The sequence below is a fragment of the Sitophilus oryzae genome, unplaced genomic scaffold, assembly GCF_002938485.1.
Source record: "Sitophilus oryzae breed Bouriz unplaced genomic scaffold, Soryzae_2.0 scaffold_496_pilon_pilon, whole genome shotgun sequence".
Classification (NCBI taxonomy): Eukaryota; Metazoa; Arthropoda; class Insecta; order Coleoptera; family Curculionidae; genus Sitophilus; species Sitophilus oryzae.
In genome coordinates this window covers 2,337,784-2,359,926 of record NW_022147080.1, presented here as the reverse complement: position 1 = coordinate 2,359,926, position 22,143 = coordinate 2,337,784, and the positions used below count along the sequence as shown (strand labels likewise).

Below are 22,143 nucleotides of genomic sequence, written 5' to 3'. Positions count from 1 at the left end.
TGTGGTCTGTGATCTGTTTTTGTTTAAATGTTTTGTTTATTATTCATATTGAGGTTTATTTTTAAATTAATGTAAATCGTAAGGCAACCAGTAAACTCATAGAATATATATATCTTTCTCGTAATTAAAATTGTCACTCTAAATTTTCCATAACCAAATTGTCACTCTAAATCGCTGTCTTTTCTAGACAGATGTCACTTCTCTTCTCATTATTCGAATTCTTAGAATGTTGTCAGATGTTGTTAACAAAAGTTTCATCTTAAAATAAAATTTAAATCAATCACAATTGTTTATCTCCATCGTTTACCGCATTAAGAATACAGAAATTACAGTTCAATTACAAACAATTCATTATTTATAGTGATTTACAGTAATTTTATTAAATTATACGAATATTCTCGTTGATTATTGGTTTGAAATAAATATGACAGTGTCCTTCAATGAAAATGCGAGTTACTAACTCTAAATTCTAATTCTGAGCTGGCAAATGAGCTAGATGCTTTACCTTGACCATTATTCAGAAGCTACAAACCTACCGATGAAAATATGCTGAAAATTTACTTCCTAACACACAACCAGACCATGGGGAATACACATCAAGGTTGGTACATTATCAAGTTTATAATAGTGATTTTTTTAGCCGCGTATGGCACATATCGTTACCCAGTGTTGTCACAAGCTTATTTTCATCAGGGTGGATTATTACGATAACCTAACCTAACCTAATCAAACAGGGTTAGGTTTTATAAAGGGGTAGCTGTGGCAACACTGCGACTATCACTTTTCCTCTCGATATCTCGCGCGTCACGGCCTTGACTTTTTACTCCCAAAGCGCGTAAAGAAGTTTCTCTTTAAAAAATATCGAAACAGTAATAAAATGCAGTGTTTTTGCTGAATTCGTCAGTGTTTTCGTTACTCTAAACTTAACGCCGTCCCTGACTCGGTAAATTTTCTCAATCTTGTCCCCCTCCCCCCACTTTGCTTTCCCCTGCCCCCATCGCCCCCATAATTAATGGTAACACTTTCGGTGCCTCAGTTCGCGAACGGCCATTACTCAACGTTGCCAGTCTTATGTTAAGTGCGGCAAGTTATCATTTGCCAAATTCCGAGGTCGATTCCATTAGATATTTCGGAAATTATTTACGGCCAAGGAAAGAAAACGCTCTTCTTTGCGTCACTTCCCCCTACTCTTGCTTGAGTCGTAAAGTCGCCAATCGTTGCCGCAAATTTATCACTTTGACGACCCCTTCTAGCGCCACGCCATCTTTTAACTCGATTTGCGAACTAATTTCGCTAAAATGGCGCGACGCGCTATTTCTCTTCTCGGGGCAGCGCGAAAAAATGAAGAAAAGCGTAGAAGGAAAGTTGGCAACGTGGCCGGAACGGATTTTCTGACGTGCCGTAAAGTATGGTTTACATTAGAGATAGTAGTTTTTTTCTTTGATCAGTTATCAGATGTTAAATAATTTCTTTAATACAGACCTGCTTTATGTCCAAGTATGTCCACCCAAACAATATAAGTTCTAATGTTGTAATCGTGCATATTTAAATTTAGAATGCCACTTTACATAAAGAAGAAAACATGCGAACAAAGTGTCCCAAGTAGCATCTATCTGACTTCGAACTAAATCTGACCTGAAGCGACGTCAGACTTTGTGCAAATTTAGGTCGGGTGTTGGTGATACGACCGGTGACGTCGCTTTCCTATTAAAAGCGACGTCGTTGGATCCGAGTCGGTAAATCCAACGATCTGTCGACGTACAAAATAACAACGTACCATTTTTATTAATTTCCCAATGTCGTTCCCACGTTGGCTTGCACGACGTACATATACTTGAACTAGCCCGACGTCTACCCGTTGTCCGAATAGGATACGTCTCACTGATAATCCCTAAAGTAACGTCCAATTATATTTTGTTTATTAAAAAAAAAAAAACCTAATAAAAAGTTTTTGTAAACAAACTTAATTTTTTTATTATGCCTAAAAAAACACTAAAAAGGCATTTAGACATTCATCTACATTTTACAGAAAGAGGTCGAGGCTTTTGCAAAATAATAATAGTAGTAGTGATGTCTTGCCTCCACCCATAAATGCTTTTTATCCGGAAGAGGTGCTGCATTACACTGGTGCTTCTTAATTTCATTTTTTAGCTTAGGAAACCAGTAGACCCCATCCTCCTCCCACATGTGAGGTTAGGCTTAAAAAAGTGGCTGCCAATTTTTTTAAGGAGAAAACAAAAACTAAAATATACGATTGCCGGTCGTCCGGTTTGATGACTTCGGTCGTGTGAGACGACTAATGTTGGAGACCCGGTCGGAATTGGTATATTGGTAGTTCATATTAAGTCGGACACAGAAATCCGCCATTCTTAACAAGTATCCGATTGTCAGCCATTTTAAAATCGTTTTTTGTTTTTAAAATTTATATTCACATTTCGATTTCTAGTAGAATAATATTGATAAGGTTGAGTTTGGGGGGAACCACAGTACAGTTTTATGACTAAACCAGCTAGAAAATTAAAAAATTATTTTGCGAGTTACTTTTTTATATATATTTTTATTTCATAAATCTACCTAATTTTGAAGGCGCTCGATGTTTTCCGGAGTATTTAATCAGATATATCAAAAAAGTGACTTCCGTTGACAAAACTGATGTCTGGATTAATGATTCAGAATTATTATTATATGAAATTAGGTAGGCACTTATAGTTATATTCGAGGAGTTATTATGAATCCATTTTTAATTGGGTAGTTTGGTTAGGTTTTTATGTATTCTTGGTAGCGAATATGAAACCAAACGTAACGTGCTTAGCGACGAATTTTAAGTGACTAAAATCCAACGTAATATGACGTTGGTAATTGGTAGAATTACATTCCCTATTAGGTCAGATACTGACGTCGAGACGACCCGAATCTGTATTCCCCATTTAGGTGCAAATAAGGGTCGTAAGGCGGTCGAACCGACGTTGGTACCCGACGTCGGGTTTATTGACCGCGACGTATACCCGACGTTAGATAACGTCCAAATGCTACTTGGGGTACTACCAGTTGTGACCTATACATGCGACACCTGGAAAGTTAAAACGGAATACTAAAAGACAAATACAGACTATAGTTCAGACACTATTTGGAAAAAACCGAAATAAAAATTAAACTCCTACACACCCTGTATCTCCGAAACGAAGAATTTTAAGACAATATTGATACGAACTTTTTACTTATTTTTATCTAGAAAATATGCCGCCGAAGTTTCCGGAATACAATTCGGACCACCCTGTATAGTATATTTTGTTAGTTTTACCACACTTACGAGTAAAAGATATGAAATAGAAATAAATTTGGAATGCAGCTGATTGTAATGGATATATTCCTTCATTAGTTAATAAAATAATTATAAAAAGTTTGCGATTTCCGCAAATTCGACTTCTCAAGTGGAGAAAGATACGTCAAAATATATTTCAATACCGTTTGATAGCGAGTTCACTCGTGGTTTAAAAATAATTTTTAAGAATGTCAATTATATAAACTTTTCTATAGTACTAATAATAAAGTACAATAACTATTACGTCATCTTAAAGATTAAACATCTTCACTGGAAGGGACGGATATTTATGAGATATTATGTATAGATTGTAATCAGAAATATGTTGAGAAAACTAGAAGATTAATATTAACTAGATTAAAAGAACATATGTTTGTTACAAATAACAATGGTTCAGATAAGGATAAATCTTGGGTTGCTCAACATATTTTTGATAAAGATCATTGTCTAGATACTTATAATATAAAATTAATTAAACATGTCTCAAATTATAGGCAATTAGATGCATATGAGAACGCCAAAATTAATAAATGTAAAGATCATATAAACAGAGATAATGGCCCAATTCTTTCCAGTTCTCTCTTTGTATTGCTCTAGTTTCTGTAATTAATTGTTACGCTCTGTTGATTTTGACTTTGGATTCTGTTTTGATTCTAACTGATTCTAATGCAGTAGGTTTCTAAAAAGTAGGGTTCTAGAAAAAAGTTCTCTCTTTTTATTTTTTTCCATAGCAACTGTTAAAATTGCCTTATATCTATCAAAAATAGTAGATAAAATAGTACTTTAACCGCAAGGGTAGATTAAATGATACTTTAACAGCGAGGATATGTTAAAAACTTTATTTCTTCACGCACGTTTTTTAATTGCTTCCATTTTTGAAAATTTTTGTATTCCTTTTCATAAGTTATTCGGGATTTAAATGGAAGTAGTTTGGATATGGCGTTTGTCGCCTCAGCCTGAATATATGTTATGTTATAATATGGTAATTTACTTTATTTTGTTTTGAGCCATTTCTGGCTCCAATTCAATCAGCAATCGACACGAAAAAGAATTAAAAAATATTGACTTAAAACTGATAACTATAGAGACAGCTTTATTTATTTGTCAAATTACATAGAAACCAACGCCAACCCAGCACAATATTTTTTCTACTCGTAATAAATTCCTTGAAATAATAATTTCTGAATATTTTTTAAAACGTAACTCGCTATGGAAAAAGATATTGTTTTATACACGACGATAAAATTGCATTATCGTTTCCCGAAATTAATTCACTCTTGATTTCATCGCTTGTGAATTAATCTTTTCGGTCGACGATAAAATACCATTTTATCGTCTTGTATAAAAAATAACTATTTAGATTTCTTTTTCGGTGGCAAAAATCGACAAAAGTTCAATACAGAAAAAAATCTGAGCTGCTCTCTTGAAATATTTAAATTTTTCGTGTAAACAGCGCCATTCGAATTAAAAGTGCAAACATAAATTCCAACTAGCGCATAAACTATGGTCGAAATAACCCCACACGAATGAAATACGAGAAAGAACATGATATAACGGCTAAGTTGGACCGCTTTATTGTCAAAGCGAATAAACGCAACGCGATATTAAAATTTCTGGCGATTTATTGTCACTAATTTGGCGGCCGGCAAACACGTAATTTGTTCCAAAGTCGAATTAGACGAATGAGAATGCACGAATCTCATTACGCCACTCATCATTACCGATTTAATTAATAATAGTAACGATATTAGTTCATTTATTATTCGTTTATTGAAAACGCGTCAATGCAACTTGAAGATCGGGAAACGAATGGATTGTAACTGGATTGTTTATTAAATTAGCTTTTAATTGGAATGTCGAAAATTGTTTTTTTTATTAAACTGAATACTTTAATTTCGATTAATATTTAAACATGTTTTATTTAATTTTAATTCATTAAGAGTCCATTTCACTAGTCCGAAAAAGTGGCAAAATAAGCGTTCGGCATTTAACGTTTTTTGTAATACTGGCTAGGTAATTTTACACAAATGAAGAAGGAAATATAAGATAAAGAATTATACTATATCCGGATTGTAGCACATTGTTAGACAACTTCTTTGTTTTTAAGATTTTGATGGTCAAACATCAACAAAATATTATGTATGTTTGGAATAAATTTTCTCGAAAATAAAAACATAATTTAAAATTCCGTTACAATACGGGAATAGATTGAAGTTTTGTGATTACAGTGATATATCATTTATATGGTTTTGTAACCTATTGCTCGCTATTTTATGGCAAATTCTGCAGCTCTGCAAATCTTAATCAAGTCTTAATCAGGGCACCTGTGTTTGGAATTTTAAGTGTGGCTTAACACAACAGGATCGAGCCAAGCCTTAGGAAGATTTCTGAAATATAATATATGTTTCTTTCGGCCACACTCGCTTTACCCGGCCCCTGAGAGTGACCCGAACAGTACAGCGTAATAGACTCTTAATAATTAAAATGGCGGTTTCTCAGTAAGTAAAAATAAAGTATTTTAAGTTAGCATTTTTTTTTGCTACCAAGGCTAATCTGGACGGGGCCTACTTTGTTTACGTCTTATTAACAAAGGCCTAACGACCTGGCGAGTGTCTAAATCTAAATCGACTCTTATTCACGAGATATCCGATCACATCCGACCTCAAACCGGCGTGAATGAGCACTGTGTTTCAATAGGTTTTAAACTTTAGCCATAAAACAACAGCGCAACAGAGTTCTAGACGTTCACCCGTTTATGCACTCGCATCGTCTAGAATTTTTAGAATTTAGAATGAGTGGGAGGGGGGTTAATCACTTCGACCTTACAGATCCATTGTGTCCCCCTTTCTTGAATCATAACTCATCATACAGACCCAGGGCTTTGACAACAGCCAGTATCTGGGACGGTTTTATAGAGGGTAGTTCTCTATCTCCAATATCAGTCGTACCAAAATTCATGGCACGAATGGTTGTCGTCTCGGCCCACTCTGTGATAAGGTGTTCTGGTGTTTCCCTATTTTCCCCACAGAATCTGCATTCGCCGTTCCTGCTTAGTTTTAATCTACTGAGGTGTTCATTGAGGAGACAGTGTCCTGTTGAAAACCCCGTGACAATCCGAAGATTGTTCTTACTCAGACCCAGGAAGATCTGTGATTTTTCTTGATCATAAGCCCTCAGAAACTTCTTCGAGTGTCTTAGACCATTGCAAGATTTCCATTCCAGGTTGCGGATGTACCAGGCAACTGCTCCATAAGTAATCATGGGTCTTACTATCATGGTATACATCCAGCGCAAAATGTTAGGGGAGCAGCCCCATCTATTTCCGGCCAGTCTTCTGCATATCATGAGAGCCTTTATGGCTTTGCTGGTAGTGTTCTTAATATGCCTGTTCCACAGGAGTTTACTGTCCAGGGTTATTCCCAGGTATTTAACTTCCTGTGTTGGCAGTATTTCCTTTCCATCTAGTTGGATTCTTTTCAAGTTTTTCAGACTTCGCCTTCTGGTGAATGGCACTATCGCGGTTTTGTCTGAGTTGATACTCAGCCCGACAGTCCTACACCATCTCTCAGTGATACGGAGTCCTCTTTGGATAATATCACACAAGGTGCCTTCATGTTTCCCCCGAGCGATCATGACTATGTCATCTGCATACCCAATGCAGTGTATTCCCGCTAGAGTTAATTCATCTAGTAGTTCATCCACCACCAAGCTCCACAGCAAAGGGGAGGTTACTCCACCTTGTGGAGTTCCTTGCGTTGTTTTAACAGCTACAGTTTTGGTGCCCATCTGAGCCTCTGCTGTTCGTGTTGACAGCATTTCCCAAAACCAGCGAATAATAGTTCTGTTCACCCCTCTTGTTTCTAGAGATCGCCTGACCACCTTATGTGGTATATTGTCAAACGCCCCCGCAATATCCAAGAAGGCACAAATTGCTGTTTCTTTGCTATCCAGACTTGTCTGTATTAGCTCCGTTAATTGGTACAGAGCAGTTTCTGTGGATCTGCCCGTTCTATATGCATGCTGACTATCATGCAGTGGTTTAACCTTTAGATGATTTTCTCCAATATGGTTGTCAACTACTTTCTCCAGCGTTTTTAGTATGAACGATGTGAGACTAATAGGCCTAAATGACTTGGGATTTGTCCAGTCAGTTTTGCCTATTTTGGGTATGAAGATTACTTTTGCTCTTCTCCATGTGGTTGGTATATATCCCATCGCTAGACTGCTTCTTGTAATGCTTAGTAGATGGTGAGTCTTAGTAGATGGTGAGTGTCGTCTAACGTGGCTTAACTTTCGACGTAGCTGGACCGTTGTCCCGAATTTTTTCATTTGAAAACATTTTAATACAGTACAGTACATTTTACAGCCATAGAGCAGCATTAATAAAATATAATATGGAATCATGTCATAATTACTCTAGTACTTTCAAGTACAAAATGTGAATCATAAATATACATATTATGACGAATATTTGACAATTATTAAGAAATTATCAAAGCATTATTACTGGTTGTTTCCAGAAATAATTAAGTATATTTTTAGTGTAACTACCTTTAGTACAAGTTAATTAATCAGAAATAAATTTCTTTTAATAAATTTCTTTTTAATTATTAGTAATATATTAACATCAGTAAACTGCACTCAATATGAAACACGTATTCCATTTTTTGCTATTCTTTTTCAAAAAAGCCTTACAGCACTTTCAGATGGAGCGGGACGTCCGCCACAGACCGTCCGCGACTTAGAGTAAGTACCATGAGTTTATATGAACGACTTCACATGGGCGCGTATACTCCGTCCGGATGATTTCGTCCGACGGCTATGTTGAAAAAACACGACGGAGATCGTTTATTAATAATTTCTGAACTATAGTCTGTATTTGGATAAAAATTGCGGTCGGGGTGTTTTTGGCATGAGAAATTCGATTTAGATATCAATATGACTCCTACTTGTAGGTGGCGCCACCTACATGTGTTCTAACTGTTTTGAAGAGTAATAACTTTTCGTCCGTACCTGTATGAAACTACTGAAATTTTTTCTCCGAACTACGAACTTTTGGCACAAAAACATTTTAAATTTATTATTTCTGTATAACTATTTAGTCTATTTAGTCTGTCATGTTTAATTTATGTCAATGATGGCATGTATTGATAATTTCGATTCCAAATATATCGAGAATATATCCATTACTCTTAGCATTTTTATCAAGAGACCTTTTTTACGTATAAAACGTACAGTACATTTTATACAGGTACGGAAGAAAAGTTATCACTTCAAACCAGTTAAAACACATGTAGGTGGTGCCCTCTACAAATATGAGTCATATTGATATCAAAATCAAATTTCTTATGTCAAAAAATTTCCAGATACCAATTTTCATCCAAATATCATCATTAGTTCAGAAATTATTTGAAAAAAAGTCGTAATAACAATAAAAATTTAACACCCTGTATCTCCGAAACTAAGCATTTTAGAACATATTATTTTATGAATTTATACGAACTTATTTACTTATTTTTATCTGCAAAATATGCTGCCAAAGTTTCCGGAATACAATTTGGACCACCCTGTATATAAAGCCTCTAATGAACTTATTTTCCAAGTTTGCATTAGTATTAATAGAAATCGAAAATCAAATAAAAAAAGGAAAATAGATGAAAAAATATTATGCTAATGGATGTATTCAAATCGAATCGCCTGGCGTTATTAAATCCGATTGATCAATACCAATAAAATGATTAATGGCGGCCGAACTGAGAATGAGAGAAGAGCAACAGAAATAAATATGTTAAATTTACGGTCGGTGAGGAGGATGAAATGCCCATCGCCTAAAATAATGACGGAAATATATAAAACCAAGGCTAAAATCAATATGGAATCGTGCTCGCAAGACACTGTGCCGGATGAAATTGGCTATTTCTACTGGGGAGTATTATATTTCCTTTATTTTTATATGAAGGGGAATTATCGACTGCGAATTTCGAGGTTATTTTCGAGACACTTGGATAGAAACGGTTTTACATTTTTATTCTTGGATTCCGAATAAATACGATTCCGCATAAACAAAAAGAAGTAGGTATTGCTTAAGTTGCCTTGGAAAATGCATTTTTGTTTTATATTTCATGTGGGAAAGAAAGGAAAGCGCTTTGTATAATTTATTTTATTTGTTTAAACAAAAAATAATACAGGGTTGTTCACCACATACGACACGGAGTATTGTAGCTAAACGATGAGATTTTTACATATTGTAAGTTTTGGGTTCGATGAAGGACTATTAGAGGTACAATTTAAAAATAATTTTACAAGATACAGAGTGTCCCAAATAAGTAAAAAATATCAAAGTTGTATTTTTTTAAATGGAACACCCTGTATATTATTACATTTTTAGTTTCTGCGATTAAAATAAAGGTAAATTTGATTAAGGTTTATTATACTTAAACCTTACCGTTTTTGAAATATTTTCAATTTTGTAAAATTGCAGTAAAAATTTTAAGGCTTCATTTCTCCAAGGGTATCAAAGTTTTTAATACTAAATATTTGCTGAAGTTTATTTACTGATCAGTTATTGTGTTGCAATAATAAAAATAATACTACCTTATACAGAGTGTCTAAAAATTTATTTTAAATAATTATTAGCTTCAAACGGCAATAACTTGTTTAATTTAAATGGAACACCCTGTATATTTTACGAGAATCAGATGCACAATTTAATTGTCTATCAAATTATATTATACCATTTTTTACCTATCTCATTATGTACCAAATTTTTAAAGAGTACAGATACTAATATTGTCGATATAATTCGTTTATTTCATTAAAAAATTAAAAAAACTGTTTAAATATTTGTTAAAGAGGATCAATTAATATGACTCCAGTATTCAAACTACATTAACTGACTGTTTGCGTTGATTAATAATAATTGCTCCAAATACTAAAAAACTGAATTTTGTATGGGCATTAGACAGTGTGATAAAAAGTAACACCTTAAAAATGATATTTCATTTTTTAATAAATGCTTATTTATAACAACAGAGACTTTAATTTGATAACTTATTATTATATTGATTTCTGACTCAAATCCACATTTATTTAAAATGTCAATATTCCATGGATATATTGATAAATGAGGTCTAAATTATAAGAAAATGCATTTTCTACGAAAACTTGAAGTGAGAGGTAAAAAATGGTATAATACAATTTGATAGACAATTTAATTGTGCATCTGATTCTCCTAAAATATACAGGGCATTCCATTTAAATTAAAGAAGTTATTGTCGTTTGAAGCTAATAATTATTTAAAATAAATTTTTATACACTCTGTATAAGGTAGTATTATTTTTATTATTCCAACACAATAACTGATCAATAAATAAACTTCATTAAATATTTAGTATTAAAAACATTGATACCCTTGGAGAAATAAAGCTTTAAAATTTTTACTGCAATTTCACAAAATTGAAAATATTTCAAAAACGGTAAGGTTATTCCTCAGGTATAATAAACCTTAATCAAATTTACCTTTATTTTAATCTTAGAAATTAAAAATGTAATAATATACAGGGTGTTCCATTTAAAAAATGACTCTGTATCTTGTAAAAATATTTTTAAATTGTAGCTCTAATAGTCCTTCAACGAACCCCAAACTTAAATTTGTAAAAATATCATAGTTTAGCTACAATACTCCGTGTCGTATGTGGTGAACAACCCTGTATAAACACCATATACTATTCACAATGTCTAAAAACATAATTAAAATTAATAGAATATCCTAGCAATAGCTTGCGGTGGTCAGTTGTATCCACAGAGAAACCCAAATATATAGCTGTTGAAACAATAAACTTTTGATTTCTAACCACAATTTCTCTTGACGGATAATAATCAAAGGTCAAAATGACATTTCTCGCAAATTTTGAAGTATAATTAGTGGAAAAGTCAAAAGTTTGTTAACTTTTTCTACTAATTGAAAATGACTACCACTAATTTAGACGTTCTGAATGTTTACATTGAAATTAAAGGAACAAACGTCTATGCTAATTAAAACCACTAATTTATTCTACTAATTGCGAGGTACTGAATGAAGCTTTAGTGCGCCTGCTCCTCGCTCCTCCAGGCGCAGAATCGGCCATCTCCCTCGACTACCAACCTGCGCAATATCATACCTTGTTTTCTTTGTATCATGTAATAAGACAATGTACTATTTTTGTTTTTGTAATGTCGCTGCCATTGAAAAATCATATTATTATTATTTGTTGGTAGTTGCTCTAACAGAGGTGGTTATAAGTCCAGTTTTAACTCCAATATACAGGTATTGGCTATTATTGATTTAATTGAACATAGAGAGATCAGCTTCTGTACTAGAGTAACTGCCAACAAAACATTAATTATATGACTTTTCAATGGCAGTGACATTAGCAAAAAAAACACCAATATAAAACCAAAATAAAAGGCGAATAAAGTTAAATAAGACCAAAAGCGAAAGCGTGCTTTTAATGCTAAAATTACTTTTAATTGTTACTATCCTCTTCAAGACAAAAAAAAGCTTCAACAAAAAAATCTATTGAGAAAAATCAAAAAAAAAGATATCAAAAAAAGATGCACTTTGAGGTTAAAGTGATAAAAAAAAATATAATTAAATACAATTTCTAACTATATTTACCTTTTGTTTCTAGATGCTCCCACAGATGACCCTAGATTGCAGGTGGAAAGAGAATCTTCGGATAAGGGAGAGACGATCAAGGCCAATTGTACCGCTCCTCCAGCATATCCTGGTACAAACATTACGTGGTTTCTAAATGGCAGAAAAGTAAGTGAAAGTTATAATTTTATTACAATCATAAACTGCAAAATAAAACTGATTTACCAGAATACACTAAAACACTTTACTTTGAAACTCTAGACGCACGTTTTGCTTATCGCTCGAGAATCAACAAATGATTGGAATTAAAGTTTTAATTTTTGGATAAATTGATTTCATTTAACGATGCCATTCTGCGGAAACTGTGATACTAATATTTGACATTAGTTTTCATTTATAGATGTATAAAATGAGATTATATCAAGATTTTTCGTTTAACATTTCAATTCTTCAATTTATGTACAGGTGGACCATTTTGGTTGTTTCTATAGCGTATCTAGGAAACCGTGAGAAATATTCAAATTTTGATACTGCAGTCTCGGGTTCTTTTTTTGAAAAAATTACAATGGCGCAAACGGATCGTGGCTACCTTGATCGGTTTCGAAGCTACAGGGGAATTCTCAAATTTTGTACTTTTTGAAGATGTTCGATAGTTTGTTTATTTCAGCAACCACGGAAAAATGAATTATACATTCTAAAGGCACTTTTCTGCGTAGAATGCAGTAGCGTAGTCAGATTTTTTTCGAAAAAAATATTTTTTGAGATATTAACTATACTTATGTTTTTTAAATAGAGCCCCCTGTATATTTTTAAATTTTCTTATTCAGCTTGGCATGGGCTTCTCGAAAATATATAACACCCTATATTTATTTTCACTATTAACCTCAACATTTCAAATTTTTCTTAAAATATCCAGTTAGTAGACAGTAGGCCGCGCCGAGTAACAAAGTAAACGGTTGTCATGGTGATCGGAACATATCTTTGATGGATGCGGCACATTTCATTTCAACAGATTGAAGTGTGTGTATTTTAAATAATAAAAAAATGAGTAAATTTGAAAATTTTGAGAAATATAATATGTTAGAATGATATTAAGTCTAACAAACATAAGCAAATGGCAGCTGATTTATATTTTGAGCGGTATCCAGAGCGCGAGCAACCAAACCCAGCCATTTTTAAAAGGTTAGAAGATAGTTTAATCAATTTTATCTTTTCAAAAACCGCGTCCGAAAAATTATCAGAAAGAAGATGAAGAAAATCAATATATTAATTGCCTCGGAGCCGAATACATGAATTAGCAATTAAATAAAATCGAACAATACGAAGCAAATAAAAAATAACTGCGACAGAAACAAAAGAACATATTTTAATATAAACTCAACTATATCTAGGGGTTTAGAAAAACTACAAAGTCGAAATTTTTGTTTTTCAGTTTGAACCACCCTGTAGATCTTTTATTCTATCTCAAAATATATTTGCCAGTGCTCGTATAAACAGATGTAAATTACCCACCAATTTCAATAAACTCAAATAAGGGATGATAAAATTTTATTTGAAAAGGGCAAAGTGATCAAATTAAGTCAGTCGAAAATTCGTTTTCTAATTTTTCTCTTGACGCCGACCGTCTAATTTCTCGACCCAGAAAAAATATATACACATTTCCAGGATATAAAGAGGAGAATGGAAAATATCCAGAAAAGGAAGATAAATAAAAAGTTCACCAGACCTTATCCCTCAAAAAAAAATGTTTTATTTTATTCAAATACGAATATATAAATATAGGTATAAGAAAATCAAAACAAAGAAAATTTCATAATGTCGAACAGTAAACCCAAATTGCCTTTTAATTTTCTTGATATTGTTTCGCTCTTGCTTTCTTATTGACGAGATGTTTCTTTTGTACGTATATTTAGAATTGAGAAAGAAGTTCGAAATAAAAAACAATTTCAACGCGTATATATTTATTTATATATCGTGGGTAGGGGTTTTCTTGATTGCTTTATAATACTTTTTTTCAAAGTTAAGACACGAAATACACAATAAAAATAAATTAAATGTTCTAATTTTTTTTCTTTTTCTGAAGAATGTTGTTTTTTACAAACTTTTATTTGACTTGTCGTGCTTGTGGGTCAAATCTTGCAAGTAGAATTAGAAATGCACTCCCCCGGAAGATCACAACAATGCTATAAGAATTGGAGAAGAACTACTGGAATATGTAGCGGAATTCAATTACCGACAGTGTGATTTCAAAAAAGGCCAATAACGACTCCGAAATTCAGTACAGGATTAGCAGCGCAGCAGGAAGAGCATTCTGGAAATTAAAAAACAGGGTTTTCTACAATCATGACTTGACTACAAAAACGAAACTTGCAGTGTACCGAGCAATAATAGTTCCCACCATGTTATCTGGAAGCGAGACCTGTGCCGTACCGACGCTCCGGCATACAAACGCAATAAACAAGTTGCAACGGAGACATCTTAGACAACTGTTAAAAATTAAATGGTACCACCATGTCTCAAATGCATCAGTCATTGAAAAAGTTAGCTACGAAGGCCCTGAAGTTATGATTACTAAATCCCGGTTAAGATGGGTTGGTCACGTATGCAGGATACAAAAGAAGAAGGAGGTATATTACATAACTGAAGAAAATTTAAATAACATTGTTTTAAACACCTTTGCATAATTACTTCAAAAATAATCTCAGCTCATAACAGGTAACCATGAGGCAGAAAATTATCTCATTCAAGCTCCAAGAAAATATAATTGTCATTTAAGAAAACAACAGTTTACACACAGGACGTGTGCTTAACGAAGAGAGGACTCTATTAACCCTCCTGAAAACTGGAATTTTCCCACTTTTCCACACTACTGCGGCGCAGCGCCTTTCTTAAAACGCCCAACGCCGTCGAGGAAAATCGCAAATTTTCCTTTACAGCCCGGAAAATTCCCTAAACGGTTTAAATGAAATGGTTTCACGTGATTTCCTCGCCAGCAAAATGGCAAAGGTGGAGGGAGAATTTACAGCGGCTATGTTTGTTGCAATTTAGAACCGAAATCGTCCAGTTCTTAGTAACAAGCGGTGTCATTTTTGAAAATAGTGTTGTAAACGTAACCTTTATGCGATAGCTGTAAAAATATTTATTCCTTGTGTACCATTATTGATATTGTAGAACGCGAAATATGTTATAGAAAACTACAGCTTTATGGAAAATCATAAAACAGAAAAATAAATGTGGTAAATAAAATAAAATGACTCTGAATTGGATAACAAGACATGTGGATATCGCAGACTCTAGATCACTAGACAAGAACTACTCAATCTTATAAATGTGATAATATTATTGTAATGACTTTAGAAAAATGTCCATTCTTATATCAAAAATAATACGTAGTTTCATAACTTTTGGGTATCTGATACACATTTCTTTGTAAATCATTAAAATTAATAAATTTACGAGTAAGATGAGTAAATTGTTTATTGTTTAGTAGTTTATTTTTAAAGAATTTCTTAAACAAAAATAAGGCGTTTTCTACAGATTATGGCACTGTAAGAAGAAAAGAAGAAGATAACCTATATAATAAAAAGTCAAGAAAATCTAAATACATTGGTTTTAGAAACCTTTACGTAATTATGTTAAAAATAATCTCAGCTCATAACAGGTAACCACGAGGCAGAAAAATTACCCCGTTCAAGCTCCAAGAAAATATAATTGTCATTTAAGAAAACAACAGTTTACACACAGGACGTGTGCTTAAAAGAGAGAGGACTTCATTAACCCTCCTGAAAACTGCGATTTTCCCACTTTCCCACACTACTGCGACGCAGCGCTTTTTTTTAAAACGCCCAGCGCCGTCGAAGAAAATCGCAAATTTTCCTTTACAGCCCGGAAAAATCCTAAACGGTTTAAATGAAACGGTTTCACGTGATTTCCTCGCCTGCAAAATGGCAAAGGTGGAGAGAGAATTTACAACGGCTGTGTGTGTGCAATTTAGAACCGAAATCGCCCAGCGTTCTTAGTAACGAGCGGTGTAATTTTTGGAAATAGTGTTGTAAACGTAACCTTTATGCGAAAGCTGTAAAAATATTTGTTCCTTGTGTACCGTTATTGATATTGTAAAATGGATATAAGAAATTGAAAAAATAAAATAAATTCTCTAATAGATTCGAAATTAAATAACAGTGTAACAATGAATCCAAAACTACTAAATCTTATAAATGTGGTAGACAAAAATTTTACCTCACCTAACTCTAAACCAAGTTTCATTGTTATATCTATAATAGTACGGAATTACATAACTCGTCTGTATCAGAGACACATTTTGTTTTTGTTAATCATTACAGTTGATAAATATAATTACCATTATTACGAGAAAGATGTTTATTATTCTCTAGTTTCGCTAGAAATTAATTAATTTTTCAGTTGACTGTGAAATTACAAATGCATATTTTATTAAAATCAAAAAAAATTATCAAGAAGACACCTTCCTGGTGGAAAACTACAATAATCACTGACAGCCAAACAGCTATGTCGATGTTGAACTCACCTACTATATCCTACAAAATAGTCAAAAAAAGTTTGTTGCTCTTCCAAATTTCAATATTTAGATATAGCCAAATCCATTTTAATTGTAATATGAAAGTACATTCGGTCAGCAATAGCAATCGAAATGGAAAAAGAAGAATCAATAAAGGAAATGACAAAAAAGACCTCCAAAAACGACGAAAGAGGAAAAAAGAAAGCCGAAAGTATTCGTCGGTGATAATACATGCAAATAACTTTCAATTTGCGAAATAAAACCTGCATCTTCCGAAATCTCGGCTTTAACTTCATTTTTGGCTGGAGCTGCCGCTACTAGAAGGAGAAGCGGCTCCTACGTGATTTCATTATCGCCTCCCGAAAAGAGAGGGAACCACGAGACTCCGGGAATATAAGAAAGGGAATGAGAAAGGGTTGAAATTTGCGCCATATGTCCAACAGCTTGCCCTGTCGCGCATTGTCTCAAATCTAAACGATTATTGAGCAACTTTTTCTCATTTTTTTCTTAAAGCTGTGGGGCTTTGCGGGTGTCTCTCTGTAAAATATTGGCGAACACATTTTTTACAATAGGTTAACATTAAGAACGATAGCAGGATACACGTGATTTTCGTGTCTTCCATTCTATTTCTTTGTCCAAATTGTTTTTTTTCTTCTATTCAGCTTATTTCAATTGCCAATTTCCATTCTACTGAATTCCACTGATTTTTTAGGTATATTTGTTTCTTTATTGTAAATTATATTATTTATATTAGGTATATATTATATTAGTCTAAAACACAAAAATTATTCTTCAGATTTTAAGTAAAAAATTCGAAGAAACCCAAATATAATGGTAAAGGAATTGAATTTCTGAATATTAAAAGGCTTTAAAATGAAATTTTATTAGAATCTGAAACCTAACCATCGATAAGTATTAGCAATCGAACTGAAAAAAACAAGAATCAATAAAGGAAATACCAGAAAACCTAAAAAAGAAAAACGAAAAAAGAAGAAATAAAGAAGAAAACCCGTATTCGTTCTTGATAAAACATGCAAATATCTTTCAATTTACGAAATGGCGCGTCTGCATGTTCCGAAATCTCGACTTTAATTTCATTTTTGGCCTACCAGAAGGAGAAGCGGCTCCTACGTGACTTCATTATCGCCTCCTTGAAAGAGAGGGAGCCACAAGACTCCGAGATTATAAGGGGAAGAAATGAGAAAGGGAAGGAATTTGCGCCATATGTCGAACAGCTTGCCCCGTCGCGCATTGTCTCAAATCTAAACGATTATAGAGCAAGTTTTTCTCATTTTTTTTCTTGAATCTGTGGGGCTTTGCGGGTGTCCCTCTGTAAAATATTAGCGAACACGTTTTTACAATAGGTTAATATCAAGAACGATAGCTGAATACACGTGATTTTCGTGTCTTCCATTGTATTTCTTTGGCCAATTTGTTTTTTTTTTCTGTTCAGCTTATTTCAATTGCCAATTTCCATTCTACTGAATTCCATTGGTTTTATAGATATATTTGTTTTCTTTATTATAAATTATATTATTTATATTAGGTCAAAACATTTATATTAGGCTAAAACACTTCTCTTAATATTAAAAGGGGGGTTTTAAGTAAGATTGACAGTTCTAGAATGACATTCATTGTTTGTGTGTTGGTGTATAAGGAAAATTACAAATACTCAAGTTCACAAATTTCCATTTTACAATATCCGAATTCAATTAAATGAAATTATATTAAAATCTCAAAGTACCATCGATAAGCATTGGTAATCGAACTGAAGAAAACGAGAATAAATAATGAAAATACCAGAAAACCTTAAAAAAGAAGGAAAAAAACTATAGACGAAATTCCCCGTATTCGTTCTTGATAAAACATGCAAATATCTTTCAATTTGCGCAATGGCGCGTCTGCATGTTCCGAAATCTCGGCTTTAATTTCATTTTTGGCTGGAGCTGCCGCTACCAGAAGGAGAAGCGGCTCCTACGTGACTTCATTATCGCCTCCCGGAAAGAGAAGGAGCCACAAAACTCCGAGATTATAAGGGGAAGGAGCGAGAAAGGGAAGAAGTTTGCGCCATATGTTGAACAGCTTGCCCCGTCGCGCATTGTCTCAAATCTAAACGATTATTGAGCAACTTTTTCTCATTTTTTTTTCTTAAAGCTGTGGGGCTTTGCGGGTGTCTGTAAAATATTGGCAAACACGTTTTTACAATAGGTTAACATTAAGAACGATAGCTGGATACTTTCCAGCTTTTTAGAATTCAATTAAATGAAATTATATTAAAATCTCAAAGTACCATCGATAAGCATTGGCAATCGAACTAAAAAAACTAGAATCGATAAAGAAAATACCAGAAAACTTTAAAAAAGAACGAAAAAAGAAAAAATAAGGAAGATATTCCTCGTACTCTTTCTTGATAAAACATGCAAATATCTTTCAATTTGCGAAATGGCGCGCCTGCATGTTCCGAAATCTCGGCTTTAATTTCACTTTTGGCTGGAGCTGCCGCTACCAGAAGGAGAAGCGGCTCCTACGTGACTTCATTATCGCCTCCCGGAAAGAGAGGGAGCCATAAGACTCCGAGATTATAAGGGGAAGGAACAAGAAAGGGAAGAAATTTGCGCCATATGTCGAACAGCTTGCCCTGTCGCGCGTTGCCTCTAACCTAATGGCTTATTGAACCTTTTTTTTAGTTTTTCTCATTTTTTTTCTTAAGTGCGTGGGACTGTGCGGGTTTTTTTACAATACGGGAACACGTTTTTACAATAAGTTAAGATTAAGAATGATAGCTGGATATACTACGTGATCTTGGTGTCTTCCACTCTATTTCTTTTGCCAAATTGTTTTTTTTTCTGCTCAGCTTATTTCAATTACCAGTTTCCATTCTACTAAATTCTATTGGTTTTATAGATGTTATTTTAAATTATATTATTTATTTATATTAGGCTAAAACACAAAATTATTCTTCAGATTTTAAGTCAAAAATTCGAAGAAACACAAATGTAATAGTAAAAAAATAATTTTCTGATTGTTAAAAGGTGGTTTTAAGTAGGATTGACAGTTCTAGAATGAATTCATTCTTGGTGTGTTAAGGTAAGTGTAAGTAAGAAAAATTACAGATATTCAACCTCACAAATTTCCATTTTACAATATCCGAATTCAATTAAATGAAATTTTATTAAAATTTCAAAGTACCATCTATAAGCATTAGCAATCGAACTGAAAAAAAAAACAGAATCAATAAAGAAAATACCAGAAAACCTTAAAAAAGAACGAAAAAAGAAGAAAACCTGTATTCGTTCTTTATAAAACATGCAAATATCTTTCATTTTGCGAAATGACGCGCCTGCATGTTCCGAATCTCGGCTTTAATTTTATTTTTGGCTGGAGACGCCGCTACCAGAAGGAGAAGCGGCTCCTACGTGACTTCATTATCGCTTCCCGGAAAGAGAGGGAGCAACAAGACTCCGAGATTATAAGGAGAAGGGATGAAATTTGCGCCATATGTCGAACAGCTTGCCCTGTCGCGCGTTGCCTCGAATCTAAGAGCCTTTTTTTTAAGTTTTTCTTAAAGGTGTGGGTCTATGCCAGTGTCTCCCTGTAAAATATCAGCGAACACATTTTTACAATAGGTTAACATTAAGGACAACAGCTGAATATACGTAATTTTCGTTTCTTATCAATTTCCGCTCCATTGGATTCCATTGATTTTATGGATATGTAGTGTTTTTTATTACAAATTATATTATTAATATTAGATAGTTCTAAAGCACAAAATTATTCTATTGAGATTTTTATTTATTTTTATATATATGATAATTTATTGGCCCTGTGAAATCGGATATCTCATGAGTAAGAGTTGAAAAACACTCGCCAAATCGGTAGGCCATTGACAATGGTATGACAAAGGGAGACGTCACACCAATGACTAAAGAATACAAGGACGAATAACACCTGCAACCAAATTGTTACCATACCACCAAACAGTGCCGTGGCATATATTTTTCAACATAGAATCCGCTTGAAGAGATAATTATATTTTGATAAATGTTTTGACTACGCCTGTTTTGTATGCGGTGGTATCATACTAATTAATTACGAAAAACATATTAAAATGTTAACAAAAGGTACAAACTATATCAACTACATATAATATCCGAAAAATAATTATCCAATTCAATAAAAAAACGCTAAAAAGGTGGAGTGGACTGTTTATTTACCTACGAAACGTAACTCCTGGCTCTTTCTTATCGCTACAGCTTTACAGTTGAAAGCTGAACAACTAATCACTATTGAAATAAAGTTTATACAAAATTCACTAAACACAAACTATTAAAAATCGCTAAAATTGTCGCTGATTACCAGCTGATGACTCATTCGTTACAGCCAAAAAAATGGAGTCTAACATCACAAATTCTGCTGCAGCCTGTATATGGGCGTTACATGTCCTTGTATTTTTTAGTCAATGTGTTAAACTCAACCTTTACTTTTCTTATTTTCCATCATTTTTTTTCAATTTCGTCAGAATTTTCATGTTTACTGAATTATAATATTTATTCATCATACTTTTTTTTTTCACTTTAATAAATCGAAAGCGATTTGCACACGTTTTATCGAGCATAACGACAAAATTATTCCCTTTTTTCTTCGTCCCGTCCCTTTTTTCGTTCCGTCTTTTTCTTCATTTTCCGATATTTATCTGATGGCTTTTCTGGTTTCTAATAAAATGTTTGCTCACGCAATTTCCCAAATATTTCTAAAGTGGAACTCGATCAGTGCGTTCGATTCTTTGGTGGGGAAACGCCAGAAAAGGGGAAAAATATTGTTTTGTGGAAAAATATGAATTTCGTTATTCGACATCGTAAAACGAATCGACGGATTTAATGGTAATTCATATACTAAACATTCCACTCATTTTTCTTTATATCCCGCAATTTGTTTTTATCATTATTTGCTGAATTAATGTCATTGGACTCTAAATTTAATTTTCTAAACACAGAGCTTTGATTCTGCTATTATCTTGGATTAAAAAGTAAAGTATTTTATGTTACCTTCTCCTTCTTGCTGCTAATGCTGTTCTGGAGAAATTGGTTTACGCGGAATCCAAACCGCGGTTCTCGGCCATATCATTGTCAATGGCCTATCTACTTGGCGAATGCCTAAATTGACACTTACGAGACATCCATTATATTATTTTACTTTACGCTTTGACTAACATATTGATTTCTGTTCCAGATTTCCGAATCATATACGAAGTCGACCCCATTAGAGGCTCACAAAACTGTCAGTCAAAGGAAATTATACATAACCAGTTCAGGAATAGAGTTGCAAATTAACGAAGACACATTTCAGGTAGTAAAAAACCTTTTTTATTATTTGTATAATATTAGAAATATATAAGTACGAAAATCCAAATATACAAAAAATATTATTACTTAGTATAATAGTAAGTATCCAAGTTACTCATTACTTTAGACAACTATGCTTTATAACTGCATTTTCTAACGAGTTGTTTCACTGAATGATTGTTTTCACTAAAGGACTGAAACCAGTCATTTACTGAAACTGATATACAAACGCTTAGAAAAAAAATTACACAATTCTTCCGTATGATCGAAAAAAAATGGCGTCCAGTTGGCTTAGAAATGACCATCA

The 22,143-nt window shown here is 33.4% G+C and overlaps 1 protein-coding gene across 1 annotated transcript in view; it reads left to right on the top strand.

Moving 5' to 3' along the window:
* Positions 1-22,143, top strand: part of LOC115886775 (B-cell receptor CD22-like) — an 83,099-nt gene that overhangs the window by 59,531 nt on the left and 1,425 nt on the right. The window contains exons 3-4 of the mRNA XM_030906059.1: positions 11,992-12,125; positions 21,724-21,840. Coding sequence (XP_030761919.1) covers positions 11,992-12,125; positions 21,724-21,840 — 251 coding nt within the window. The remainder of the gene's footprint in view (positions 1-11,991; positions 12,126-21,723; positions 21,841-22,143) is intronic.